The sequence below is a fragment of the Molothrus aeneus genome, chromosome Z (assembly GCF_037042795.1).
Source record: "Molothrus aeneus isolate 106 chromosome Z, BPBGC_Maene_1.0, whole genome shotgun sequence".
NCBI classification, from domain to species: Eukaryota; Metazoa; Chordata; class Aves; order Passeriformes; family Icteridae; genus Molothrus; species Molothrus aeneus.
The window spans coordinates 19,372,559-19,393,084 of NC_089680.1; the positions used below are offsets into that span (position 1 = coordinate 19,372,559).

General features: G+C 36.7%; 1 protein-coding gene across 2 annotated transcripts in view; it reads left to right on the forward strand.

Annotated features, from left to right (window-relative positions):
- Nucleotides 1-20,526, forward strand: part of TLE1 (TLE family member 1, transcriptional corepressor) — a 72,954-nt gene that overhangs the window by 44,575 nt on the left and 7,853 nt on the right. For both annotated transcript variants that reach the window (XM_066568824.1, XM_066568825.1), the window contains exons 9-14: nucleotides 4,915-5,031; nucleotides 7,640-7,693; nucleotides 9,305-9,457; nucleotides 10,306-10,450; nucleotides 11,147-11,337; nucleotides 12,760-12,836. In XM_066568824.1, the coding sequence (XP_066424921.1) occupies nucleotides 4,915-5,031; nucleotides 7,640-7,693; nucleotides 9,305-9,457; nucleotides 10,306-10,450; nucleotides 11,147-11,337; nucleotides 12,760-12,836 (737 nt within the window). The remainder of the gene's footprint in view (nucleotides 1-4,914; nucleotides 5,032-7,639; nucleotides 7,694-9,304; nucleotides 9,458-10,305; nucleotides 10,451-11,146; nucleotides 11,338-12,759; nucleotides 12,837-20,526) is intronic.

The following is a 20,526-nucleotide window of genomic DNA, read 5'->3' on the forward strand; positions in this document are numbered from 1 at the left end:
TTTCTAAGGCCTAGGACATATTCATAAATTTTCCCAGACATTTTTTTTTGCCTTCATTGTTAAGCGTAAATATTGCTATTGTTTTGTAAAGCAAATGCTCTTTTCCTACAGTTGAAAAATATTCTGTGCCCTGAGCTCTGTATCCTATTCTTCATCTCCCAGTCTTTGAGAAGTCGGGCATGAAGAACTGAGTGCTCCTTTATTGAAGATATTATGTGCAAGCTGGTTTTGTTTAGTGTTTTAATTCTTTTAATGGGGGAAAGAAATTCATAAAAGTTGTTATATGGAAGTCTATCATACTGATCAGCATACCACAAGTATGTTTCTTGGCCTTTTTGAAGAAAGAATGGCTCCAGAGATTGCTCATATATAAGAGCTCTGGGTTGCTATGTTGCAGTTTAGTTTGTAGCTGATAGAAGGGAGCATAAGGTAGATGACAAAGGGCAATGGGGTTGAGATGGTCTGGTAAAAGTTTTTATGGATACCTTGATTTTGACAAACAATAGCTTGAAAATACTGAAATCAACTTATTCCTTGTTAATGTCTTCTGATTGTGAACTCAATATAAATTAAAATGGTATTTGAAAAAAAGGAGAGGTCAAGTAGCTTTCCATCAGGAGTAATTTGACAAAAAACTTACTGACTTCATAAGGCAGCTTTTGGGTTTTTGACATGCATGTTTGCAGTAAGCATATTGAACAAATTGAAGTTAATAATTCTGGAACAGAATAGTTTTGAGTGCAATCTTCTTTTGCCTGTCTGGGGGATATTAAAGTCCATCTTCCAGCATCTACTCTATTCCTGTCAGTAAGTCCTAACAAGGAGCAATTGGTGTTTTGGGTGTAGTTGTTAGACTTGATCCTGTTTTGCCTGCTCAGCAAGGAATTGTACCTGTTCCTGTCCATTTGTGCATATCTGTAGATAGCACTTGTGTGTGGTGCAGTGGCAGGGCAGAGGTCCCATGCATGGTTAAATAAAATAAACACAGAGGCTCTAGTGAGCACAGCAGGCAAGCCAAGTTGTTAGCTGTGGTAAATGGCTGTGATGGCTGATGGATGTACAGCGAGTCAGGGAATCGCCAGGCACAGAGCAAGCCATCACACATCTTTGGGGAAAAGGGAAGCGAGAGGACTTAGGAGCCCAGCACTAGAGAACATCTTAATTGGGATCAGGTGCAGTTGAACCATGTGCACAGATGTAATGTAAATACTGTTATTTAATTGATGTAATGATCAGCATGAAGTCATTTGTCAGTTCTGTATGTGCTATTCTGTATGAATTGTCTGTGCTGTATTATAAGTGGCGTAATGGGATAAATGAGGTACTCTCTGCCTGTACCTCTGGCACACATAGTTGAGGTTGGGAAGTGGTTCCTGTGGGGAGCAGTGTGGCAGTCAAAGAGGTGCCTTTGAATACTGTGCATTATATTCCTTGTAGGGAACCTACATTCTTACTGTGCATCAGGACTAGGTTTTTGTTTCGCATTTGCCTTCTGGTGGTTTCAGTATTTAACTTTTGCTGGCAGCAGAGTTGCTTCCAGATCACAAGTTGCCTGTTGTACAGCATTTATACAATCTGGTAATTCTGATAGGAAAACACATGAAACTGATTTTGACCACTTCCTCTGATCTGAGCTTCATGATTTGTAAATGTTGCATTGGTAATCCTTAATGAACTGAACTCTTAAGTATGAAAGGAGTATCCTCAGTCATGTATCTAATCTGTTGAAATTAAGACAAAATAAAATTTGATGCTATGCAGTTTCTCTTTAGGATATAAACTGCATGTGTGTATATATATATATATATATATATATATATATATATGTATATATATATACACATTATTGTCCTTTTTGCATAAGCTGAATCATTATTGAAGAGCTATCCCAGCTGAAAATTTCTGTAGAGTTGTTTTAAAAAATTACAACCAAATTAAAAATTCTTGTCCCACTTTTGAAAATAATTCAGTTGTTAGTAGACAACTAAGTTAGTAGACAACTAGTTAGGAGAACTAAACAGATCACTCTTCAAAAGAGAAAATAAGGAAACTCTAATGTTGTGAGGCTGTTGCTGCTGCCTTCTGCTGGCCCTGTTTGACAGTGGACGTACAGCAAGTATAAACTCTACCAGAGCTAAAATGAGGAAAGGTGGCTTTTAGTATGTTCTCACTGTTCTCTGAACCTTATCATTACAAAGGTAAGAGATATTAATAGCCCAAGGCATATATGATCATCTCTTTACCAGTTCCTGTATTTTCATTTTTTTAATTTGTTCTTCAGTGTTCTGGATTTACTATTTACACTATTGTAAAATATTCATATTTTCACATTGTTGAATGAAATCTTATCTATTTGGTAGTTTGAATTATAGTGGTAGTTTACAGTAGCAAGCTGTTTTTTCTTTACCTGGTTTTAGTCAAAGTTGTTAGAACTTTCTTGAACTTCTATGGGAAAAAAAGCAGGAATTTTTAATTTTTGAGTTTACTCATAAATTTTGCCATAAAAAGGGCACAATCTTATTTGCAATTTCTGATGTAGCTGTTGGGAAATGAGCTGCTCTACAACAGCTTCCTATCATGGATGCTCTGATCACAGAGAACTGTGGTTTAAATTAATGTGGTAAGTTATAGAAAAGTGGTGTAACTATGATCATAGGGGATATGTTTTGCAGAATAAGCTTGTGATATAATTGTATGTTAGTGTGAGAAACCAGTCTTTTGGAGAAAAAACAAATCTAATAATCTTTGTTTGGTGTTTAGGACCCAGTGGGAACTGGGATTTCCTATGTTATATTTCACAATTTTGAATTTCTACAAGACAAACAGTATAAAATACTGTCAGCATTGTCTAGGTAGTCTAAATTAAAAAAGAAAAAAAAATCAGCTATAGTAGTTATCTGTATGGGTTATCACATTTTGCAAGCTGTAACTCCAAATGGCAGGTTTGCTAAATTTTTTCCAAGTGTTGCCTCTTTGCCACCTTTCTGCTATTCACACATTTTTTTTAAAATTAAAGTGAGGAGCTGACTTTTTTCTCTTTACTGCATTTGCTTTAATTGTTTTAATCTAAATTCTTCAGTAGAAAAATAGGTATTTTTGTTATTTTTATTAAGGAAAGTATCTCTTAACCAAAAGACTTTCTTCCTTAAGAGGAAAATACCTCTGGTCAAATTTTAACTTCTTAAGGTGTTTTTACTTCTTAAGGTGTTTCTGCTGCTTCTTGAGATGTTTCTACTGCCACAAGCATGATGGATTTAACATTAAAATGTTGAAAATTAGTTTTAATGGTTTTCAGACTAGTGAATCCCTGAGTTTGTGTGCATCTGGGAGGAGATAAGGGGTTAAATTCCGAATGTATTTGTCAAGGCAATTAGTTCAATGATCCAACAAGACCACCTTTTAGCCACAAAACATTTCGGTAAAGACATTATTTTGAGCTTCTTTATACTGAATTTCAATAGACCCTCCTATATGCTTTATGTAAGCCCTTTGGCATTTGTTTAGCTTGAATAGTCATGAATAAAAGAGCTTAGAGTTGGCTTTAAAGTGCAGCTTCTGAATTAGGAAAAAGAGGATTCAGATTGCCTTATGTACCCTGTTTCCTTGTCCTTCTTCTTGGGGCTAAACATTTGTGTCTGAGCAAAACTATCTTGATGTCTTCAAGTTTTAGAGGGGAAGCTATTCAGTGCACAGTTCACTGGCTATTTGTATAAGTTGATGATATATTAAAGTAAATATCTCTGTCTCTTGGGTAGATCTAAATATGTCCTTTGAGGGCTTACACCGAAGTTCATGTTGGTATTAGACTTCTCTCTTGAGAGAGATACGTGTATGGATGTAAACGCCTGTTTACTTATATATTTATGTGAGCCTATATTTATTTATCTAAGCGTGTACTTGGCTTTTAGGATCTAGGCTTACCAGGTCTTTGTGAAAGGAGATTTTTTTCTCAACCCATTCAGTATTGTTCACAGCATTAACACATCAGTGAACAAATTGCCCTCTTGCATATGCTAATCCTGCACTTAAAAGAACTCATTGTAACACATTTTAATGCTTTAGCTGGAACTGAGATGGAGATGGGAATCGGGAATCACAGGCATATCAAATTGTCATGTGACTAAAAAATGTCTAAAATGCTCTTTGGGTCAACAGTTTGTACTTAGCATAACTTAGCATGAATGAAAGCAGTCTATGTAGTTTGAGGAAAAGATTAGTCTTTGCTTTTGTCTTTTGTGTGCCTGTGTTGGCCTCAGTTTTTCAGATCAAGTCTGATTAAGCAACACTTTAGCCTTAATTTCACACTAGTAGTGAATGTTATGCTGGAAGTAAAAATATTTGATCTTTGTTTGCAATCCATTTGTTGAAGGAATCAAACTGGAGTTAACTCCAGCTAACAATTGATTACTGCATAACCGTATTCAGCGCATAGTTGTTATTTCAGGCATTAAAGGCAAGCTGCTGTTTATCTGTCCATACCTGCAGCTGTAGGTATCAAAGCCTCATCTATTTATGATGTTCTAAAAGTGACTGATCTTGTGTAGTAAATCTCTTTTATTAGATGTAATCTGAACATTAAAAATATAATAAAATTGTTGTTACTTGCTCATGAATAAACCGCAAGCCTTCTTCTTCTCCTAAACAATAAATTCAGTTGAATTAATTAGTTAAATAGATGGTGACTGACAAGTGAACTAAACTTTTGATAAGTTGAACAATGACAAGCCAAGCTTCTTAGAATGTGTGGAGCTGTATATGTTTGCCTGGAGGACTCTGTTTTGAATTAAATTGAATTAAAAGACTTAAGTGGGTACTATGTTTCTAAAACTTCTATCACATCAATTTGAATTTTTAGGAATATAAGGAGGAATCCTAAAAGGAATTGTTGATTGACCTTGTTTTTTGTCTTTACAGAGTAATTCTCTGTTGGTCCCTGACAGTCTACGAAGCACAGATAAACGCAGGAATGGCCCTGAATATGCCAATGACATCAAAAAGAGAAAGGTGGATGATAAGGATTCCAGCCACTATGTAAGCAAATCTGTGTCAAGGAAATGATTAATTTACTTGCACATACTGTGCTTGTATGAGGAGAAAAAGAGCTGTGAAGACCAAGGCAACTTTCCTATAGATGAAATAGTACATGAATATATGTGCCAGAGAGGCACAGATTCAAATCTTGGGAAGAGTAGTGACTCAGTAGTTTAGGATATTGTGAAGTAATAGTCCTCAATAGGAGTAGCTGTTTGGGATTCACTATGCTCTGGGGCATTTTTCAGAGTTTGAGTGACATTCTTTCTGGACTCCACTAGAAACTTCAGGTTTGTAAGAAATGGAGAATTTTGTTATTGAGAGGAGTTGGTAAATTTTAATGATAAGTAGTTATTACCATGCTGAGTTATAATTACCATTACAAATTGCATGTGCTGTCAAGTTGTACCAACTTACTGAATTTTACTTCTGGCTGATAAGGCAATTTCAGCAGAAAGCAAATGGAAATGTTGAAAGTTCAGAGTTTTGTGTTCTGCATTTTTAACTAGCTTGCTTGTTGCTTGGTTTTAAAGAGACACTTCAGTGCAACAATGTGAGTGAACATCAGAAGGTTCACATAGGCTTTTGACTTGAAGTCTAAATTCTCAGCCAAAACACAGAATGGTACTTAAACAGGCCTAAGAAACTAGGACTGGTGTGAGAGAGTACTGAAATGCAAAATTCAAATCTATTAGAACATACTGCACTTTGATACAGCAATAATGTGGCAAATTGTCTGGTTTATGTGATTCAGATCACTAATTAGTTCTTGGTTACTGAAATCCAAGAGAAAATTAGGTGCCATTTTATTTTCTCAGTATTTGGTAGGGCAATTTTAATTTCTCTCCACTTGGATAATGTCTTTGAGCAGCTATTAGATATTTTAGTGCTGCTAATGGCTTTACAAGTTGTATTTCCTTTCTAATAACAATGTTTTGATTACAGAAGGGTTTGGCAAACTTCCCCATCTTACTCCCTCAACTTTAAGGGTTTGATACTCTATTGGCATTTTTCATTTTTAATATTTGGAGACTAAGCATTCTTAAGCTATGCTTGATATAAAAAGGAAGGAAAAGCTTAACTTACTTGTTTTTCTTGTGTTTCTACCATAAAGATATGTGAAGGGTGCTATTGCACAGTAGAAGCAGTTTTTAATCCACATTTTAAATGTTTCTGCCCTCTGTTCGTTTGAAATGGATTTTTACAGCTAAAGGCAGCATCAAGTTAAAAAATATCCAAGGATATTGGAAAGTTCCAGATTTATTCTAATCTTGAAGATACGTGTTTTTTGAAGGTCCACCAATTAAGCAAATACAGATCTGCTGATTTTGAGCTCATTTTAGATTAATCTCTTGTAGTGACAAGGAAATACTGCTTTTGTCAAAAGGGACATAAATGAGTTATAGGACCTGTAGCTTTTGGATCCCTAATATCCCTCATATGTTATTTCTTGGAGCAAGATTCAGCTGTTAACAGAAGGGAAGTGTTGAAACTACTTGTTGATTAGGAAGCATTTTTCAGTTCAGTTTTTGTGGGTGTTTCTTTTGGTTGGTTGGTTGGTTTTGGGTGGCTTGGTTTTGTTTTTTTAAAGCATTGTGGCCTGAAGTGAGAGAAAGTATTTAGTTTTATGTGTGAAAGCTCAGACACTTTGAAAGCAAGAGATGGAGGACAGTTGAGCAATCTTGTATGTCTGGTTTGTTTGGGTAGAAGCTTTTTAACTACAAGTACTTTTATTGGAAATGTCAAACTTCTTCCCACAAAAATTTGAAGTTTTGACATTCGCTTCATTTCTTTGTTTGATTTTGAGTCAAGACTTGCCTTCTGACTGAAACACTCTAGGGTGCTGTGGAAATCACTAGATCTCGGTATCTGAATGTGTCTACTGGGGCATCCTGGCCTCTGTTGGAGAGAGGGACCAGGAAGCACTACAGTAACAGCAATCATTAGTAGACCAGCTCAGGTGAACATCAGTCTAAGTGAAACAGTCAAAATGCAGTTTGACAAGCTGCAGTAGAACATATCTTTTTAGGAACATCCAAGTATTTTGCTTTTCTTGGGCAGAAATGTTGAAATTCCTTTGAATTTCTGAAGTTTTTTCTTCCCAGAACGTTTGATTTCAAAACTTGCCTTTCTGAAAAAAGGGGGAAAATGGTACTATCACTTTAAGGAAGATGATTCATCAAACATGGCAAAAAGCTCTATTTTCCTGAGATCTGGTTTTTTTTTGTGTTTTTCCAGGCATGCACAAACAGTACTTTCTCTAAATTAACACAAGTTTAGAGTATGAACAGAGTACCTTTCTCTTTTAGGAGAAGTAATAACACTCTTTATGGTGGTATTAAAGGAGGAGTTTTGGACCATCTTGCTGACTGATGATGAGATCCCCATTCTTCAACTAGTTCTACCTTACTTGGGTTTTACTATTATAGCAGAAATAAGGTGTTGTGTTTCTTTTTTAATTATTGTCCCTACTGCTAATAACTTAATGAAAGGCTGTTTGTTTTTTGTTTAGGAAAAACAAAAAATGTCTGAGTAGATACATAATGTTTCTGTCTGGACTCTTATTGTACTAATTGAAATGAACACTATATTTATTTATTTTTAATAGGACAGTGATGGGGACAAGAGTGACGATAACTTGGTTGTAGATGTATCCAATGAGGTAACTTTTTTCATTTTTGTAGTTTTGATGTTTGCCCAAAGCTGAAAGGAAAAGTACATTTAGTTGTTAAAAGAAAAATAATCCTCTGTGGATATGTTGAAATATTCACAACTTCTCCTTTTTATTAGTACTATGTCTTCCTCTGAGATTTATCTGGTTGCCTTCTCAGTTTTTTCTTCTGCTGCTTTGTCCAGGTCTATTCTCTCTGCAGTTAACAATCTGACACTTCACAGCTGCCCTGTAGTGTAGAGGGTTGTGGTGAGCTGCATGTGGAAGGCTGAGGTTTTCAAACTCCTGTCTTTGAATGAAAAAGGAAGACATTATCTAATGTTGTATTTCATAGTAGGGTTGTTATTTAAAAGATTACCTTAAAAATTGCTTGTATTTTAATCTCCTATGTTAAAGACATTTTCCAGAAATGCCATTTTTCTAGAATGAAGTTATTTTACAAGATTGTAGACGTTTTTACAAGATTATAGACGCTTTTTTTTAATCCAGGGCTGAGATTTGGTAATGGCATCAAGGTAAAGGGCTGGGTGCTCCCTTTTCTTCATCTTTTATTTCATATAACACACAGATTTAGGAAGCCTGAATATGGTAGTGAGGTTCTTCAGGTCTATGAAACGGAGAGAAACTGGTAGGGAGAGAAGTGCCCTCAGTAGCCCAAGGTGCCCAAACAATGTCAGCCAAGTAGAAAAAGGGGTGTCCAACTAGTGATTTTAGTAATCCTTTCAGAAGGTTGGCTTACAATGAAACTGCTTAATAATCAGTCAGTAGACTTATTGCCCTTTTGTGAGGTGTGATTTCTCCCTGGTGCTATTCTTATGAGCCAGAGGAGCGTGGAGAACCTGCAGAGCTCTGATAGCATTGTAACTCATGGGGCTGGCTATTTCAAGTTTAAGTAAATGCAGAGAGTGCCTCTGGAACAGAGAAAAATAATCACCTGAGAGGTGATTTCAGATTTTCTGTTGATGTAAGTGGCAAGGCAATTACAGATGGTGTTTAGCAAAAATGTGGCAGCTATTATGGCATATAAAGATCCTTGTATGAGCCATTCCACTTAAGAGCTGGACTCAATGATCCTTGTGGGTCTCTTCCAACTCAAAATACTCTGTGAAAATCTGTGAAGGCATGAGTCTGCCTCTTCTTCTGAAGGTAGAGATAAGCAAGGTCTTTATCACCTCTAAGAGATTTTTGAAATGTTTATTGCAACTAGCAGAGCATGGAGAACTACATGATAAAACCTGTGTCAAGTTACTGCAGTTTATGTTGGTCTTCCTTACTCTTACCACATTTGCTGCACTTGCTTTAGTTTGTTCATAGGTACGCTTTGCAAGCTCTGTGCTTGAAAACAATTTATGATTACATGTAGCATACAATAAAAACAGATTGCTTATAATATGACTTCATGTACTTCTCTAGGTTGATGAAGGGATTTCAGTTTTTTTTCTACAAAGATAACAAAATGTCTTGTCATTTGCACTTACTGTTTAAATTCTTCTAGTTTGGTGGAGTTTTTTTGGTTTTTTTCTCCCATAGACTCCTTAGTGGTGTTTGTGTACCAGTTTATGACACAGTACTGTGCTGTTCTTCCCTTCCCATTGTTTCTAGGATCCTTCTTCCCCAAGGGCAAGTCCCACTCATTCACCACGTGAAAACGGTATCGATAAAGCCCGCCTACTGAAGAAGGATGCCTCCAGCAGCCCAGCATCTACAGCTTCTTCAGGAAGTTCCACTTCCCTCAAATCCAAGGAAATGGGTCTGGTAGGTAGCAGTCAGTGGTACAGCTAGTCTTTCTTGTAAAATCTGACTCTCCACTTTTCTGCAACTACTTGTGGCACAAATTACCCCTCATTAAACATTTAAGGCTGCAATTGCCTTCTGTTTTTCCCGATCTTTAAAGTATTATTGAGCTTTCTTCCTCAGCAGTGTTTTCTGCCTTGTTTTGATTTCTTCTATTTCCTACATTTCTGTCAAATGAGTTGCAAATTTATTACAAGAAGCAAGAGTTGCTTAAGAATTGATTTGGTGGTTTTTTTGAAAGCAATAACTTATGGTTTTACATGGCACGTAAAACCACCATGGCATGTAAAAATCACTAAGAATTCTTCAGACTTTTTTGTTAAACTCTTCTAAATAGGCTGTTATTCCTTGGAGACTTTTTCTTGTAGTATCCCTAATAATTTGATCTGATTTTCTGTGTCATGTTTGTTTTTTTTTTTTTTATACTCTCAACTATGGTGGTATTTTGGTTTTTGCAGTTAGATTTTCTGTGTCAAATAATAATTGAGATATTAATGATTTCAAACTAAAGTGGTTTGGTAATGCATACTGTATTTTCCTGAAGAAAAAAATTAGCTCAGGCATTCCTTTTTATATCTCAGTAGAAGAGGGAAAATAACTTTCTACGTTTCTTATTTTAATTTTGGCAGCAATCAAAAAGGTCAACTTTTCTCTCTCACGAGTTAATGTTGTCAGCATTGTGTGGATTTATGAAAATTGGCTGAGGGACTAGGTAGTAGGTGCCCAGCATCCCAGCTGCTGTTGTGATAAATTGTATAATATGGCTTGGATTAAAAATAATACTCATTTAATTTGTTTAATGATACCAGCATGAAAAAGCCAGCACGCCTGTTCTGAAATCCAGCACACCAACTCCTCGAGGTGATGTGCCAGCCCCAGGCACTAGTGCAACTCCAGGACTCCGTCCAGGCCTTGGCAAACCTCCAACAATGGACCCTCTGGTTAACCAAGCTGGTAAATGCATTACCTCATGGTTTTTTATGGTTCCAGAATTAATCTTTTTTTTACACATGTGACTGCTAACTAAATATATTGCTTTGTTCTTGATATCAAGAGAGGGCTTGATGAGAAGCAGATGTTTGGATTATCAGGAGTTTGAATATCTTTCTGTCTCTTAGTCTTCTTTGTTTACTTTTGTCTTTATCTTTTTTTGCAAATAATCCAGAGACTGAATGTAATATAAAAAGACTTCTCAGAAGTTTCTGGTACTTATTCTGCATGCAATCTCTTCTACAGTCTTTGTCTGAATCTACTAATATTTGCTGCAGTGCACAGCTTGACAAATGCCGGGGGAAGTTTACTTTTGTTATTCAGGCTGGTACACACAGTTGCTTCAGACATGAGCTGTGTAAACCATGTCTGTCAGCTTTACTGCTTAATTTGGCAAAGAAGAGATTAATGTAAACAGGGGAATATTACAGAAATGGAAATAGGTAATGCTAGAAGAGATTGCTGGAAGTAATCAGCAAGTTCAGACTTCAGTAGATCTTATTTACACTGAAAAGAGCTGGTGGTACTGACAAATTATGGCAATGTTTCTTGACAGCATGTGAGGGAGGAAGGTAAAGTATTTTAGGGGAGAAAAAAAGGGGCTTCTTTCCGGTATGCAGGAATACATAAATAAACCCACTTAATTTCATGATTCTGTAGCTGCAGGTTTGCGGACACCATTGGCAGTACCAGGACCATACCCTGCTCCATTTGGAATGGTACCTCACGCTGGCATGAATGGAGAGTTAACCAGTCCAGGGGCAGCCTATGCCAGTCTGCACAATATGTCACCCCAGATGAGTGCTGCTGCTGCTGCAGCTGCCGTGGTTGCCTATGGAAGATCTCCTATGGTAGGCCATACGTTGCATGCAATCTCAGTCCTGTGAGTTGTGGTTCACTAAGAAAAGATGCATGCTTCATTTAGCACTGCAGAATTCCCAACTCATAACAGTGCCAGAGGCTTGACAGCTTCACTGCATGCTTCACTTTGCTGTGTGGCTGAAGAAACAAATTTGCACCTTGAAAACAAAGAATTTCAGTGTATTAATGTATGTTTTCTTTGTCCTTCACCTTCATCAGGGCTTTAACTGATGAATAAAGACCAAAAAATTATTTTGTGCTGCTGTAAATGGAAAAGGAGTTTTGGTACACACAAAGTATTTCACTGTAGCTGGGAACATCTGCTTTTTGGTTGCTGAACCACATTTGTATTCCATATAGACATAACACATTAATCTTGAAGCATGTAAAAGTTTTTTTTATCTGGGTCTCTGTACCTGTTTTTTGGGGTTTTTTGTGGAAATCAACCTGAGAAATTGGTCAGTACCTATTTTGGAGCTCTGAGATCAGGTGTGTTTAGAATAGTTGCAGTTGTGGGTGTAGTAAGTAAATGGAACCTGGTAGCTAGTTATAGTGGCTGTCACACAGAATAACCTAGGGTCCTGACTCTGTAAACATGAGCTTTGTCTATGCAGAAAGTTGCCTAAACTTAACTACTTATAAATTTGCAAAGTTGGATTTACGCTTGTCAACTTCTCATTACTGTTTCTATGACCATTTTTTTCAAACTGGTAAACAGGGCTTTTGTGTGAAAATGTACAAATTCTAAATAGTTTACACCCTCATTTTAAAGCAATAACAATGTTTATTTGAGTATAATGTTCAGAAGAAAAACTAAGTCTTTTTGGTCAACTTTTTCTGCTTGAATTATTTGATAAACATAGTCAAGATATAAAAATTCAGTGAAATTGCAGTATATAAAGAGAATGTTGTTTTTTTTAAGCTGTGGATCATCTTGTTTGCACCCCACAATGTGTCTGAGAGATCTCTCAGCTGCTGTGCCCACACAGAATGCTGTGGAGGCATTGAGATTGTAGCTGGGGCCCAGAGCTACTTTCCAGCACCACACTGTGCCAGCCTGAGTACGTGCTGGCTCTCTCAGGAGTGAAAAGCACTGGCATAGCTTGTTGCTGACATGGACTCTGATTCCAGGCACAGGACTCTCCCTGCTAACCCGGACTGCTGGGTAACGCTCAGTGTGTGAATGCATGATAAATTATTTTCTGCTTTCGTATGAGTGCTTCTATCAAAAGAATGCTCAGGGAAAAGGTCAGGGTTTTGCCCCCCAGTTGAGGGTCATGCAGTTATCTGATACTGTGGGTAAAAGCCACCTTTTGGTTAAATGCATAGTATCTTGGGAGTGGAGAAAAGAGGCTTGCTGAGAAATGGATGAGAAATTCCAAGTGTAAGATTAATTCACTTTTTGTTGTCAGGTTGGGTTTGATCCTCCTCCTCACATGAGAGTACCTGGAATCCCTCCAAATCTAGCAGGGATTCCTGGGGGAAAACCGTAAGTAACTTTTAACATTTTGGTAACTTCTGCAATATTTAGAGGGAATGTTATATTTGTCAGTGAACAGGGTTTTCAAAGGGGATGGTGTCTGGTTGTTTTTAAGAGGATGTTTTAGACTTCTCTAGGTAAAACCTGCAGCATAAAAGTTCTCAAATGGTAGTTGTCATACCCCAAAACAGGTATGTATATACTTATTTATACCCAAAACAGGTATGTATATACTTATTTCCAAGTTGTTGAAGGTATATGTTAAGGTTTTTTTAATTTCATTCTTTCTGGGGGAAGTTAAGGGGATGACAAACTAAACGGTAAATAGTGGTAAAATGTGTTAGATAAAAATATGTTGAAACTAAAATTTGCACTACATCAGGATAAATGTGTATTGCAAACTTGCAGACTCCTTGTCTGGCACTTGTTTTATCAGGCATGGGAGTCTGCAACTGATGACAGGAGGTATCTGGAGCAGTTACTTTAGCAACAGATTACACACACTTTGCATAATGGAGCAAGCTATTTAGAACTTTTGTGTGAGTGCAGCTGGAGAGCAAAAGGATGATGAAGCAGTTGTGGAGCAGGTGGTGCATAGATGTAGAAGAGGTTCCACAATAAGTATTTTTATTTAAAAGTTTTGGTTATTGGTGAAGCAGTTATTAAATTAAATGGTTCTGTGATGCTGTGACTTATTAGTGTCTCAATAAAATAAGTTCAGCAGCATACATGAAATGTTTCAGTAATTTGGCTTTGCTAGACCATTGGCCCTGAACTTAACCAGTGCAGTAGACTCATGAGCATGTATGACCTCTGAAAATACACAATTAATGTTTACATATTTCTGAACAAGTAGTCTATGTAGGTACTAAAAGAGCAAATTTGACTCAGCTGTTTTTCTGGAGAGAATGAGGCAGAGAGAACTCCTAACAGTTTTTTCAGCACTCTTTTAGAACCTGTTCTTTGTTCACACTTGGCAGTCAGTCCTGACTTCTCATTCAACAGGAGCTTGCAATTAGAGTAGTTTTTCTCTACCTAGCTACTTACAAAATTTTGAAACTTATTTAACACATTGGACTTTCTGTGCAGGATGTTCATGTTTCATAATGTCTATTTACCAATCTATATTTAATTTTTCCTTTTGCAGTTTCAGGAAACATTTAGAAACTATTACTTTTAGGATGCTAAGTTGTCAGACAGGCTGTGGTAAAAATTATATACTTACGCATTTCTGTTTGCTTTGATTTTGGACTAGCGATACCTTCTAATGTCAGTCTTGCAAACATCCTTGACAGAATACCAGATAACAGGCCAAAACAAAAGTATGTTTTCTTCTGATTTTTTCCTATAACAATAGGGAAGCAGCAGACTTAGTTTGGAAAGCCATCCTGAATGTGTTTTTGTGGTTATCCACCATGCTTCTGGGAACAGGCTTAGCTATCTGTTGACAGTGTGAGAAACCTGTTAAATCTTGGTTGTACTTAGAGTTGGTGGTGTGTTGACAAGATTAGTGAAGTGAGGGCTCAATGAGTTGGTGTTGTGTATCAAATGTGGTGTATTTAAATTTAATGCAGTAAGGATCAGGCTTTGTATTTAAAACTCAGACATAGTCTTGCTGACTGTCATACAATTTGGCATACTTAAATGCTTTTGAAAATCACATAATTGAGTGGCTCTATGTTTTTACTTCTAAACAAGTGTGTTCATAAGCTTTCAATAACATATTTCATTGCCTTGCAATATTTTATATTGTAATCTAGTGAAACCTATTTTTGTTCAGAAATTTTGTTCACAGAAGTTTTCTGTGGCTGAGTTCTACTTGTTACACTGTTCAAGGACAGCATGTTAAAAACATTAATGTTTTTACCACTTTATTCACACTGCTTCATATATTGCCTACTTTGATACATACTCCCTAGTCACCACTTCATTTAATATGTTCTGCAATGTTTCTAGTTAAGCCTTTATCATTACTGTAATTCTTCATAGAAAAAGACAAAAAGGTTCCCATGGGACAAAATACATTTGATATACTGTGTGCTTTGTGTACATGTAAGGGAGTGAACATTGCACTTCCATTTCAAAACACTATGTATACTGCTCTACTTTGTATGCTGGTAATTTAGCTGAATTAATCAGGAGTGGGGGGAAACTGTGGGGGTTGCTTGGGTTTTTTTAATGTTTTTACCACTTTATTCACACTGCTTCATATATTGCCTACTTCGATACATACTCCCTAGTCACAACTTCATTTAATGTGTTCTGCAATGTTTGGGGGTTTTTGTGGTCATGTTACTTGTACATTTCTTCTAAAATTACTTCTTTGCTTATCTTAGTGAAGCAAGTCTAAAATTTCTATAAACTTGTGGAATTGTCTTTCCATTGACAGTTATAAAACAATCTCATGTTCTAGTCTTGATTGCCTAGATGCTGTCTGCTACCTGCAGCATTTGCAAGTATCTCACCTACTTCAGGTTTTTCTCCTGTAGTTTCTGTAGAGAGCAGATATAATCATGCAAACTGGTGGAGTATGCTTTGTTTATTTTCAAAGTCAGCCTTTTTCTTGATTGCCAATATGCTGACACATTGGATTTTTTTAATTAGATATGAAGTTATAGTGAGTCTTGTTGCAAGTGCTACAGAGAATTTTTGAATTGAACTATTGAATCCCCACTCATGTGTATGCTTTAGGCTGCACATTTTTTATCAATGGTGATGATTATACTGTTTTTTCACCCAAGAGAAAATTGTGTTCCCTTCTTTCTAAAGGACAGACACTTCTGATAGCACCCAGGTTTTTTTAAGTCTTGTATATTCTGAGGTCTGTTAATGACCTTCTTGTTAGAAAAATGTGTAGCCTGTTAAAAACCCACTTGGACATGAACGTGTGGTGTCCAAGTCCTGAATGCTTTTGTTTTGATGCTTTTAAATTTGCCCTGGACTGTAAGTTTTTGGTGTGTTGTTCTAATTTTTTTTTTTTTTTTTTTTTTTTTTTTTTTTTTTTTTTTTTTTTGCTTTGCATAGTCTTTCTAACAAATACTAGGCTTTTAGTATTCTATAGCTGCTGAAATAACATTCTTATGGATTTCTGGTCTATGTGAACCATGCCTTCTAATAGCTGGATTTTGGACTAAATACAGAGTTTCAAGATTCGTGGTCAGATTTATGTCCACAGTACTGCTTTCTTGGTGTATAAAATTCTGAATTAATGTTAGTATTGAGAACAAATGTATTTCTCAGCATGTTTTCCCGGGCAGTGAAAGCAGCTGAAAATATATGTTTCTAATTTTAGTAGCAAAGGAAAACTTTACATGGTAAATGTTAAATCTTCCTCCTTCTACTTATAAGTTGACTTTTCACTGTGTTTGTGGAGAGGTATACTATACTCTTTTGGAATTGCATGATTTCAGTTCTGTTCTGTTCTTCAGATCTTCATACTTTTACCGTGAATGTACCATGACGGATATTGTAAAGGACGGCTAATTTTACTGTATTATAGGAGATTAAGGGCTGTGTGCATCCCTGCCATTTATCTCTAAATAGAATCATTTGGTGACGTTTGAAGATGAAAATTCAGTCATTTCTGTACAAACATGTCTATCCTTGTTTCTTGGCATTTTGTTCTATATGATGAAACAACACACTCAGATATTCATGTTTTTTTGTAATAACTACAATTAAAAATGAGCTGGAGTACAAAGAAAAGCTGAAAGCAAAATGCAGTTGTGAATGGAAGGAACTTTTTGCTTTTGTGTTTTGCTGTGGGGGGTACTGTTCTGCTAGTAAAAGAAGTCTGCTTGAATTGAACGGATGAAGTGGAAGTTTTTGAGGCTTTTTTTTTAAGACCTTACTTTAGTAGGCAGGAATTGTGTGCATTTGTACATCAATCTGAATACTTAGAGTAGCCGGCAGGTGGTTTAGTTAATTTCCTATATTCTTGGGTAGTGAATTAATTATCCTGAACTCTCCTCAGTATGTCAGATGATACTTACTTGCTGTATACTTATTTGGAAATTTGAAAGTTAAACTGAGAAACTGGTTTGTATTAGTATCACTTAACCATGTTGCTGTGCATAGGAATTCTGAGGGTTCTCAGTACTGCTTTGCCACACGTGAGAGAAGTCCCTGGATGCAGTAATTCAGAAGACTATTTCCATTATTCAGAAATAATATAAGTATACTATTTCTCAGAACTCTTCGAAGCAAAAGGCACAGATGTTTGTCCTATAATTGTTCTTGTCGTAATATTCTGTTAATATGTATTAGTTGATATGTACTTAGTTTATTTTTATATTGCATATTTTAATTGCATTTTTAGAAGATAATTTTCTTTGTTTGTTGTTAGCCCAGCACAAGGAAGGACTCTCCTTTGACCAAAGAGGGATAATCATGGAATAAATGATAGGATAGCCATCTTTCATACAGACAGAATGCTCTGAGTGAGACAGAAAACTGTGCTAGTCTTGAGACTAAACAGCAGTTTCTGGCTTACATGGTCAGTTCTAAAAGAAATTGGGTGGTTGAGTCATGCCCGTTAAGTCCTGAGATTTAGGGAACTCAAGAATTTGCCAGATTTTGCTAGTTGCTGACTCCTATGAGGTTAGATAATGAAAATTCTTGTAATTTTTGGGAATTGAGGCCTGTGAATATGTCTCGCACACTAAAAATTGACTCTTCGGTAGGTGTGGACCTGTAAGTACAGTCCTCCCCAGAAGTAGCAGGATCTCTTTCATGATGAAGAGGAAGCCAAAGACTGCAGTGTTTGAGCTGCAAATAATCATTTGCACTCCTGCTGTCTCCAGTCCTGTGTTCTTCTGGAGACAGACACTTTTCCTTGTCCAGGAGTGTCTGGAGTGTCAGTCTGGCAAACCATGCAAGCCTTTTCAAGGTTAAAAGGTATTGTGTAACAAAAGTTATACCATAATACCTAGCAGAGATGAGTCACTAGACTACCATACCATAAGTATGCTGGCAGTGGTGATGTCAGCATTACATGCGACGTATTTCAAAGAAAACAGGAACATTTACTGTTTTTTGTGCTTGTCTTGGCAGAGGGATTTGGCAAAGTGTAGCCATTTCTTTCTACAGTGGATTGCAGATAAGTTGCACAGTAGAAAAAGCTGTCTTGGCTTGTAAGGAATGGTCTGGTTGTTAGGCCATCAAACTAAGCAAATGCTAAAAAAGAGGGACTGCTTCTATGATTAGTATAGCCCCTCTTTAAAAATAGACATAGTGGTAAAATTCTACATGATTAAAAAATACAGTAGGTAGGCCTCTGATGTTTCAAAGCATAAGAATCACTACAGTTCTACAGTAAACAGGAAGTACTTGAAAAATGTTTCTATTGTCTTCCTCACACACCATCTCAGCAAGAACTGAGGAGCTCTGTGTGTGCACCTAAGCATTTCAAAACACTATTTAGGTATTTTGAATTGAACAGAACATTTAAGCTGTAACCTTCAAATTAAAAAAAAAAAAAAGTCATGGACAAGTAGATTATTAATCTTGGACATGCTGGAAAAAATTGCCTAATACGTGCTTAATTGTTTTGCTTCAGTCCATGATAAAAGCAAGGGTGGGCTGAAACTTCAAAGTTATATGGTTCTGTGTACTCTTACTGCTAACAAATACTCTGCAACTGACTTTGATCTGGAGCCCAGGATAGGGTAAAGCTTTTCAGTGTTTTAATGCTGTGACTCTTTTGTTGGATTCTGTAGATGAACCTGCACAGTTCAGCCTCAAGCAGCCTTGTTGCCACTCCTGTTCTGCTTTCTCTCCTGTCCCGTGTCTGATCTGTTTAGTGAATACCTACTTTGGGATTCAAAGGAGGGATTTGTAGGACCTATTGTAGGACCTACCTGCAATCTTGTCTCTCTTCTTCTTTGCAGAAAGGAATGGGTCTCCAGTTAAGCCTTTATAATTACTGTAATTCTTCATAGAAAAAGACAAAAAGGTTCCTATGGGACAAAATGCATTCGATATACTGTACGCTTTGTGTACATGTAAGGGAGTGAACATTGCACTTCCTGTCTTACCTTACATTTCCCATTCCTGTCATTTCTGTGCCAAAAAAAGATGTCATCTTTTGCACTTGCCCATTCTCTATTTCTGTGTACTCTCTTAGTAAGCTTTCTGCTTATATGCCCAACCATGAAACATGAATGAATACAGGAATTGCATACATATGTACTATTCATTTCTCCTCTGTTAAAGAGCTGTTACTGTTAACCATTTTTTGCCCTTCACTTAAGAAAGGACTGGGATATTGCATAGATTGACTGTTTCCAGTCTTAGTTTCTGTATGAAAGAGCTATGGAGTTCCTTCATCTCTCCTCATGGTTTTTCAAAGGAATATCTTATGCCCAGGAGCAGAGCAGATTCAGTTGCTTTGTGATGTCTGTTCCAGAACCAGGCCTCTTCCTTGATCCTTCATTTCAAACTATGTGATACTTGGGAACATGTAATAAAATACCTTGAAAATACTAGCTTATTATTCAAGAGAGAATATTTAATAGAAATATCTATTGTTGGGTTCTTGGAAGATGGATGGAGTATTAATAGTTGAATTACAGTGATTGAAGATTTCCGAGGAAGAAAGAAGATTTGGAAAATAAAAGGAAGTTCTAAACAAAAGAATATATTAGAAAAATAAATGTTTCAGTAGGGAGATGGCATCTTATTAGTGGAAAAACAAAAAAAAAAGTACTCATCTCTCAGTGTTTTTTATCCACTTCGGCCTCTTGAAGGATGTTGTTGATGTAACAACAGCATCAAAAGCATGCATTATAGATGCACTTACAACCAAAGTAACAGAAAAGGAACTAACTAGTACAGCAAAAGCCAGACTTTTACAGTAGCATTTTCATTAGTAGTTAAAATAAGCAAACAAAGAAACCCCCCCCGCACCTGAAACCTTTATTACTTGGGATTTGTGTCCTTGCCCTTGAGCAGAGCTGACTTACGTTTCAGTGACCATGAAAAAATAATTTCATGTACTTTCCCTGAGGAGTGTTTTTATTCAGTGCTAGAATGTCACGTCCTCAACCCTCACAAACTGGAAATCATGCAATGACTACAAATAAAAGGTATTTCTGAAGTGCCAAAAGTATCTGGAAAACTGAGCCTTTCAGGTTTTTCAATGTACGTATTCAAGAAAACATAATTATGAGAAGATGATACCAGCTTTCTGATGAAATCTGTGTGCAACCACTCTGTGTTTCTATTTTCAGTGTTTCTATTTTCTAAAGCACTACTTACCAGCTGGAAAGAGGGGTATATGAGCACAGGCAGTGGTGATGTTACAAATGAGGTGCAGGAATCAAGCAAAACTTGGTCTTGTGGTACCACAAGGCAACAGGTGCAAGCCTCATGGAAGGATGAGTACTGCCTGGTACTGCTGCCTGCTGCTGTAGTATTTGTGGTGATGAGACTTGCAACTGCTAGCTAGAAACCAGGGGCTGAAAGGTCTTTAGATTATCCAAGTGGCTGAGGGATAGCAACCATGACCTTGGTCTGTAGAGTTAAGGGTGGAATTTACCCTGCTTTCCCATTACACAAATATTTCAGCTGAGTCAAGCTGAAAATTTCTATTGTGAATCTTTGTCTCCATCTGAGGTTTCACCTGCCTGCATTACTTGGCACTGTAGCTCTGATTTTTGCGAGATGATTGGCAAAGAACTAAAATTAAAAATACTGTGTT